This window comes from Dendrobates tinctorius, unplaced genomic scaffold (genome assembly GCF_039654945.1).
Source record: "Dendrobates tinctorius isolate UK_male_01 unplaced genomic scaffold, ASM3965494v1 ptg000396l, whole genome shotgun sequence".
Lineage (NCBI taxonomy): Eukaryota > Metazoa > Chordata > Amphibia > Anura > Dendrobatidae > Dendrobates > Dendrobates tinctorius.
Genome location: NW_027362062.1, coordinates 1,192,501 through 1,201,708, shown reverse-complemented (window position 1 = coordinate 1,201,708; position 9,208 = coordinate 1,192,501). Strand labels below are relative to the sequence as shown.

The following is a 9,208-nucleotide window of genomic DNA, read 5'->3' as shown; positions in this document are numbered from 1 at the left end:
CCCCAGCCGAGGAGACTGGCATCTGCTGTTACTATCTGCCAGTGAATGGGAAGAAAGGAACGACCCGATAGAATGAGAGGCGACGTCAACCACCAGTTGAGGGACCGCTTGATCCGGTATGAAAGATGAACAGGGCAATCCAGGGACAGAGGCGATCTGTTACACCTCGACAGAATGGCCTGCGGGAGAGGTCTGGCGTGAAATTGGACAAAGGGAACTGCCTCTATCGCCGCCACCATCTTTCCCAGGACCCTCATGGCTTTACGGAGGGACGGGAGTAGTGTGATCTGCAGCGATCGTACTTCCTGCTGCAGGGAGAGAATCTTCTCTTGTGGGAGAAAGACCCTTGACCGACGAGTGTCGAACCGTAGGCCGCCTAGAAAGACCAGAGGTTGGGTAGGAATCAGAGAGGACTTTTTCCTGTTGATGATCCACCCGAAATTGGAAAGAGTGTCCAGGACGATTGACAAACTTTGGTGAGCCTGTTGAAATGAGGGAGCTTTGATCAGAATATCGTCGAAGTACGGGAAAAGAACGAGACCTCTGACCTTCAATGAAGCCAACAACGCAGCCATGATCTTAGTGAAGACTCTGGGAGCGGTGGCAAGACCGAAGGGCAGTGCGACGAACTGGTAGTGGTGCTGCCGAATCGCGAGACGCAGTAACTTCTGATGTCCGGAGAAAATTGGAACATGTAAATAGGCATCTTGGATGTCTATTGAGCACATGAATTCCTGCTCCTCCATGGAAGCGATGACCGAGCGAAGCGACTCCATGCGGAAGTGGCAAAGGTGGACCCTCTTGTTGAGCGGCTTGAGAACCAAGATGGGTCGAGCTGCGCCTTTTTTTTTTTTTTTTTTTTTCTTCTTCTTCTTCCGGCACTACAAACAGGTTCGAATAGAACCTTGTGAAGCGCTCCGATTCGGGAAAGGGCACAATCACCCCGGAACTGAGGAGAGAGGCGATAGCCGTAGAGAACCCCGAGATCAAGGCTGGATCTTTTGGAGGCTGGGATTCGAAGAAACGATCCCGTGGAAGAGAGACGAACTCTATCTTGTATCCTGAGGATACGACCTCCCTGACCCAAGCTTCCTCTACGGAGGCCAGCCAAACGTCCCTGAAGGAAGCCGATCTCCCAATTGGAAGGACCCCTCGAGTGCCCGACGATAGTCATGCTGAAGTAGACCGTCCATATCTAGATCTGGACAGTCTGCCCTGGGAAGAGTGGGATCACCAGGAAGGAGTGGGTCTGAAGGAAACTTTCTATCCTGGCGAGCCTGCGGTCTCTGTTGGCTGGAGTTGTCTGCCGTATTGAAACGGCGGAAAGCCCGAAAGGGTCGAAACTGACGCCTTAGTGGAGGACTGCGAGGCTTGGACTGAGGGAGGAGTGAACTCGTGCCTCCGGAGGCGTCCTTAATAATCTGGTCCGATTGGGACCCAAAGAGGCGCACCCCCTGAAAAGGCAGGTTAGTGAGGGACTTTTTAGAAGACAAGTCCGCTTGCCAGGCCTTTAGCCAAATTGTACGTCGAATTGCAACTACGTTGCTTGATGCCTGAACTGCGCAGGATGCGGCATCCAAGGAAGCAGAAAGAAGATAGACCCCCGCATGGAAGATCTGATTGGCGAGATCGGCCAAACGCTCCGGTTGCGCTTTATCCAAGATGCCCTGACGAAGGTAGTCTGCCCACGTGGCTATGGCCTTTGCTGCCCAGGAAGAAGCCAAGCTTGGACATACCGCCGCTGAAGCCGCTTCGAAGGCAGACTTCGCCAGGGATTCTATAATCCTGTCATTAGAATCCTTTAGGGACGCCACACCTGAAAGCGGGAGAACCGTATTATTGGAAAGCCTGGACACAGGCGGATCCACCGAGGGAGAAGCAGACCAGTTGTCCGTGAGCTCCTTAGCGAATGGATAGAGTACACCGAGACGCTTTCCTCTTTGAAAGCGTCTGGTCGGATCCTCTCTTTCCCTGGTAAAAATCTTTCCAAACTCGGAATGGAAAGGAAATACCCTGGAGGGAGTTTCTGCCCGTCTGAACGAAACCTCCTGATCTGAGGATTTCGCAGGGGAGTCAGCAATATCGATGGTATGATGGATCGCTGCAATGAGGTTCTGCACTGTGAACTTCATGTTTGCATCCTGGTCTGAATCCAGCTCTAAAATCCCCTCAGATGACCTGTCCGAAAGCGCTTCACCTGACTCGGGAGAGGAGGCCCGAGTGGGAGGCTGCTGAGAAGGGCTATGCGGTGAGATGGGGCGAGGAGACGATTCCGGCTGGGTCTTTTGCGACTAACGCTGGCTGACTCAGATGGAATAACTTGGGACCTGCTTGGCCCTGCCGAAGAGACCAGGGGCAACGTATCCAGAACGGTCACCAGGGACTGAGACCTTGGTGAGGTCTGCCACTGATTGAGATAGAGAGGAGGCCCAGCCAGGCGTGGGGGGGTTCACCCTCTCTGCCCTCTGGCCAATAGGCTGGGCAGGTGAAGGACAGGCGGTGGGAGGGCCTGGGAAGAGCAGGAGAGAAGCCCGCTTAGAAGAAAGGGGCGGGGGGCGTGGCCGCGACGCTGCGGTAGGCCCGAACTAAAGCCGGGGCCTAAATTAGTTGCGGCAGCCGCCTGTCAGCAGGGGGTCGGCGCGGAGGTCGGAAAAAGGACGCCGCCGCCGCCGCCGGAAGCCGCGTCCAAGGGAAGAAGGAGAGGAAGAGGCCCTGTACTCCCTGTCCCCAGAAAGGGGGGAGGGAAGGGGGGGGAACGCGGGGGCCAGCAATATGGAGCATGGTGTGCCTATGGGCGTAGGGCGACTGCAGCGCCCGCTCCCTGTGCCATTGAAGAGGCGCACCCCGTCCGTCGGGAATGGGCAGCCAGGAAAATAAAAAATCCATACTCACCCATCCGTTACCTGGGACTGAAGAACTCCTGCGTCTCATCCAACCGACAGGCTCTGGTAGGCGAGTGGGAGGGAGACTGGCGACAAGGACCCCTGGAGTCGCTGGCACGTCTTGGTGTCGGCGTCCGTCTGGCTGGTCCTGCCGCGGAGAACTGCAAGGATACGGGGTGGCAGTACACGCCGTACTCGCAGACTCCATGTGGGAGTACAGATGTGACTTTTCACTCTGTATCCCTCCGTAGAACCTGTAAAGGAACGACGCACGACGAGGTAGATATGGGTCTAATGAAAGACCCGTGTCCACCTCCTACTGACACTAAGCTAAACTGAGGAATTCCCTGCCGGTCGGTGGGGTGTACACTGCGGAGGAGGAGCTAACCTTTTTTGTGCATAGTGTCAGCCTCCTAGTGGCAGCAGCATACACCCATGGTCTCTGTGTCCCCCAATAAGGCGAACGAGAAATATGTCTATATTCACAATGTGAAGTGTCTTTCACCATCCAAATAGATGGCTTACAGATCAGACGTTCTATTTTCCCAGTCACAGAGCGATGGTCACCATAGCTAAAGTGGATGTAACATGCAACCCAAGCTTCTCCCACCTTATTCCTGGAGGCGCCAGTGAACCTTCTGAGCATTTTGCTTCACATCAAGCGGTTTTAAAATCATAGACCACATTATAGCAGCATGTGTTTATTATAGAAGACAAGGTATAATTAACATGGAAACCACTTCCCATTGTGTAACCAGAACATGATCAGCACAAGCTTATGCCATCTTATACACACCCGACCGTGTTAGAAGCCATACATTTTACAACAGTCGCTCCACAATACAGCGGACTGCGGCGCTCTGCTACTTTAGCCATATAGACGGTCAATGAAGCAGCACTGCAGCTGTTGCTCCATTTTGCTATCATATACCATCACTTAATCACTGGGGAGGGCCTTTGGGATCCCCCCTGAGAGCCAAGGTGCCACAGTGCTGAAAACCAGTGCAGGAAATTACAGCTAAGCACACGATATAACAAGCGGCCAAAAATGCAGCCCCTTCCCAGAGGGCAGACCCCCAGCCATCATTAAATGATGCAAATATTCCTTTACATCTTTTTATACTTTTCCACCTCTGAGTAACCAATCCAGGTCAAAGTCTGATTATTTAATTTCTCATAAAGTAACATCACCCATAAGTAGAGCTGGTGTGAATGAATTTGCAGGACCGTGTGTGTAAACTGTGCCTGTTGGACGAGAGACCTTACAACCGCATCATATTGCCGGCATCTGCAGCTTTTTTTTTTTTTTACTCAGCCTGATGCAATACGTCCTGCGAGGACTTCTGATGGAAAACAAAACTACCATCTGCATAAACACATCGGCCACAATTGGTCCACTGCGTAAGCAGACTGAAAATAGATTCGCCTAAACGAGACTTACAAATTCTGTTGAACAAAGTTTAAATTTTGCCTTTTTTGTTTCCTGGAAAAGTTGGGCGACTACTGGAAAAAGTATTAACATGCAAATGGCTGCAGAAATTTCTATGGTTGAGCAGTTCCATACATATGAATTATGTCGGTTCAGCAGCGTGTGCAAGGATTATGCAAGCCCTATGAATGGCACAGGCCTAGAAATTTCTGCAACAGTCCTGCTGTGTGTGAATAGAGCCTCAACGCTCCCACATTTCTCTTTCCTTAAAGGAAGTCTGACAGCACAGAATGACTGCTCGAACCAAGTACAGGCCTTCTGTGCCAACAGTCCCTTAAAATTTAAAAAATAAAAATAAAAAGAGCTCTTACTTTTAGCAACACAACACTGCAAATACATATTCATGCTGCAAATTAAGCAGTATGCCAGCTACCCATCCTCAATAGTTCACCACAATTGTGCATACGCCATCAGGTATTAAAATTCATTCATGTAACTGAAAATCAGCTGCAATACCAGTCACAGCCCTCGGTATAGTGGCAGACCCTTTTTCTTAACCATGCACATCCCCTTTAAGAAAGGCATTTTACCAGTCCCAGATTTGTCTCCTTACACCCTTTGCATAATTTTGGGGAAAAAAATAAAATAAAACATTGAAACAAGTGTTTTATTTCTACTGAGGGGAGACGGAGGACAAGACGTTACTGGAGCTTTCTGCTCACTGAAGGGCACTGCAGGGCAGACACCAAACGTTGCGTTTATTTTTCTTTTTTTTTCTGTCTCTCCAAAAAAAATGCAAGTCCTGGGAGGAAAAAGTGCAAAACGCAAAATAAACAGCAAGAAAAATGCTGCAGTAGCATTGTTAAAATACAAAATATTTATATTATGGAACTATTAACACATGATGTTTCATGGGAAAACTTTGGAACCACACAGCCGATTTTTTTTTTTTCTTTTACGATTTTTTGTTGAAATCAAGTCCATGTTATCTTCCAAAAGTTTGCAACAAGTTTCTCAATTTGCTTCATTTTTTGATGCTTCGTCAAAATTCTCTACAAGTTCTGTAAAGAGAAAAGTAAAAAAAAAAAAAAAAAAAAAAAAAAAGTTAATGGGGCGGGGCAAAAAAAAAAAAAAGAATCATTGAACAGGTACTTAACTACCTGTCTGTTCTGCCCAACGCAGAGGTCACAGACTGCTCTTACCGCTGCTTCCACTGAAATCACGTCAGAGCAGCTGTTTCTCTTCCTCTCTGATGAGGCTTCACTGCCGATGTCATGCTGATTGAGACCTGGCTCCATGCTGCATAACTGTGGGGAGCCAGCTGTCAATCAACAAGACATTGGCAGTAACGCCCTGATGACTGAGTACCTTGAAGAGTTGCTCTATGAACATGGAGAAACTGAAATCAACAGCAGGAGCAGTCAGTGATCACTCTGAGCTGGCACTAAGTACAACAGGCAGGCGCCAACTATTTTTTTTTTTTTTTTTTTTTTTAAATAGGTGCCAAAGAAAACTAGTCCTGGATAACCCCCATTAATGTGAGGACAAAACAGAGAAGCAATTAACCACTGATGTTTTGTGATTGTTTCACCTGTAGTCACTTAATTTTGCAGTGGGAAACCTTTGATCTGCAAAACCACAGGTCTTTAGAAATGCACAATAAGGATATGTGCCCACGTAGTGTTTTAAAACGCTCACTAAAAACCGGACTCCTTCCCAGAAATCGCGCGTTTTTTTCCGCGATTATGATCGCGATTTTCGCGTGCGATATTCAAGCACTTTCCAAGCGATTTGAAGCATCGCTTGGAAAGTGATTGACAGGTTGGTCACACTCGTCAAACATAGTGTTTGACAAGTGTGACCAGGTTTTTACTATTGAGGCAGCCTATGCGGCATCAATAGTAAAAGAAAAAATGTTAAAATGCAAAAAAAAATAAAAAAAATTAAAAAAAAAAAATCGGGGTACATTTACCTTCCGGCGTCCCGCGCTGCATTCCCGGCCTAAGCGTTCCCAGTAATGCCTTGCGAGACCTGTGATGATGTAGTCTCGCTTTGCTATAGCGATCTCGCGAGACCGCTAGAGTCACGCGAGACTACGTCATTACAGGGCCTTGCCGCAAGGCATTACTGGGAACGCTTAGGCCGGGAATGCAGTGCGGGACGCCAGAAGGTAAATATACCCTGATTTTTTTATTTTTTATTTTTTTTTTTTACAGGGGTATTGTACCCAGGGCCTGGAGGACAGTCTCCTCTCCTCCACACCGTGGGTACCAACCGCACGAGACGCTTAACTTTCCGCATGGTGGGCATAGCCACATGCGGGAAGTAAGCGACTCATGCATTCCTATGGGTGCGGAATCGCGGCAATTCTCTGCGATTCCGCACAAAAGAATGAGCATGCTGCGATTTTTTCCATGATGCGATTCCGCCGCGGAAAAAAGCGCAGCATTAGCACAGCATGTGCGGAATGCCATAGGAATGCATGGGGGGGGGCGGGCGTTCTGTACATGATTTTTAAACGTTTTCGCAGCGTTTTTGCGCCGAAAATCGCGGCAAAAACGCTTAAAAATAGCTACGTGGGCACACAGCCTAAGAGGGAGGGGGAAACCAGAGGAGCCAGGAGGGGAGAAGGAAAACAGGCGGGACAGGGAGGCTTTAAAGGCCCCGTCACACATAGCGAGATCGCTGAAACGTCACAGGTTTTGTGACGCAACAGCAACCTTGCTACGTGTGACACATAGCGGCGACCGGCCCCCCGCTGCGATGTCACTGATCGTGCTGGAATGTCCTAGACCATTTTTTGATCGTCGGTGTCCCGCTGGCCAGCATGCATCGCTGTGTTTGACGCCATAACTACGAGCCACCTCGTTGAAGCACGCCTGTCGAGGTCTGAGTCGTCAGAATAGCTGCTGTGTGACAAGGTCCCAACGAATGCCAAGGTCATTATGCGGATCGCCGTATCGTTGCTGCATCGTTGAGTAGATCTGCCTGTTTGACAGCTTACCATTGACCATGTAGCGACGTACCAGCGATCCTTACCAAGTCGTATCGTTGTCGGGAATCGCTGGAGCGTCGCTATGTGTAACGGGACCCTAAGGGTGTGTGCACACGCTGCGGAATCCGCACGGATTTTGCAAAAACCGCAGATAATCCGCAGGTCAAAAGACCTGCGGATTATCTGCGGTTTTGCCTGCGGTTTGGTCCTGCGGATTCACTATCTCCACAATGGTGGAGATCGGAACCCGCAGCGGTTTCCGCAGAAAGAATTGACATGCAATTCTTTCTGCGGATTCAAAACCGCAGCAAATCCGCGCGGATTTTTCCGCAGCGTCGGCACAGCGGTTTTTCGTTCCCATTCATTTGAATGGTACTGTACACCGCAGCTAAAGCTGCTGCGGGTCCGCAGCGGCCAAAACCGCTGCGGAAACGCAGCGGAATCCGCAGCGTGTGCACGTACCCTAAGAGGGACTGGGAACAGAGGAGTGAACACATGTTAAATCCCAGGTACTGGGGGCTTGGGAACTGAATTTACCACAGCGTATACAGAAAAAAAAAAAAAATAGACGCAGAATAAGCTTTTATCAATCCAATACAAACTGAAAGTTGTATGAGTCATTTGGGAACAAGTATAATGACTAGTTTTCAAGCTGTGCAATAGCAGAAATCCTGAGACTTTTTTCAGTCACATTTTACTACCATTGTATCTTGAAAGAGATTTTTACTATAAACTTACCTTAAAATCATGAAAATTTATCACAGAATGTAATGTGCACAAGTATCTATAATTGGGTCTTAAGGGGACTGACGCACAGATCAGAGGCGGATGTGTGAATCCGGTGCTTTATGTCATGAACCACTATTTCCATCGAGCTTTAGACAAAATGTTACTTACCCGGGACATCGTCATCCTCCTCTTCTATGTCCTCGGGTTTAGGTGCCTTACAATCCAATACTATAAAATAATTAAAGAGACACGAATAATCAGCTACAATCACCTTGTAAAGAGTCTTACTGAAATCTTGAGGAGGCAAACAAAAAAAAAACAGGCAAAATTGGAAATGCAAGTGGAGGCCGCCTTAGTACAGCGTGATGATTAATTCATGGACATGTAATGAAATTGTCTGATGCTAGCGAGCATTCGATCTGCATTTGCCGCTACCCTGGTGTCATTGCAGGCAGCATGGAGGTCTGCAGCAGCTGTTGGCTATATTTATATATGTATTTACAGCACAGACAGAGTTCTGGACAGATTTAGAAACGAGTCAGACAAGCGGTGTACGAGATCAGCCAGGTGATCATAGCCACCTAATAAAGAGGGCTTACATTTCACAAGAACAAGTTACTGATTACTTAACAGTTGCTTTAGAGTTTTCTCCTCCAAAACAGAGGAATCTTTAACTTCATAGCACACTGCACATTGCTTAGGATAACAGCCACCCTGTAGTCTGAGTGGCCTATTACCCAGACACCACTTGCAGGCTCCAAGCTTTACATCCTGCTAGTGGCTCTTAGGCCGGGATCACACATGCGAGGAATGCGGCCGAGTCTCGCATTTTAATACCTGGCACTGCCGCCGGTACTTGGCAACAGCAATACATGCAGCCGCAGGCTCCGCTCCTGAGTGCCGGGTATTAACACGTGTGACTCTGCCGTATTCCTCGCATGTGTGATCCCGGCCTTTAGAAGCAGCTGTCTGCCTGAATTCCTGAAATACAACCATCTTCAGTCCCTCTGCGCTGCTCCCATACTCCAGAGGTAAAGCTGCCTTTGCGAATAGCCTGGGAGAGGGCTCAGTTCGGCCCAAAGGCAAGACCATGCTGCTGATTCGAGCTGTCAATCTTCAGGTGCACACACCCCCAGAACCCAGAGGAGCGGTGCGCGCTCCAGAGAAAATCCC

General features: G+C 48.8%; 1 protein-coding gene across 2 annotated transcripts in view; it reads right to left on the bottom strand.

Annotated features, from left to right (window-relative positions):
- Nucleotides 1-4,964: 4,964 nt before the first annotated feature.
- The window catches only part of BTF3L4 (basic transcription factor 3 like 4), a 20,801-nt gene continuing 16,557 nt past the window's right edge, over nt 4,965-9,208 (bottom strand). For both annotated transcript variants that reach the window (XM_073563603.1, XM_073563604.1), the window contains exons 5-6: nt 8,204-8,263; nt 4,965-5,372 (exon numbers count right to left, since the gene is read on the bottom strand). In XM_073563603.1, coding sequence (XP_073419704.1) covers nt 5,326-5,372; nt 8,204-8,263 — 107 coding nt within the window. In that variant the 3' untranslated portion in view covers nt 4,965-5,325. The remainder of the gene's footprint in view (nt 5,373-8,203; nt 8,264-9,208) is intronic.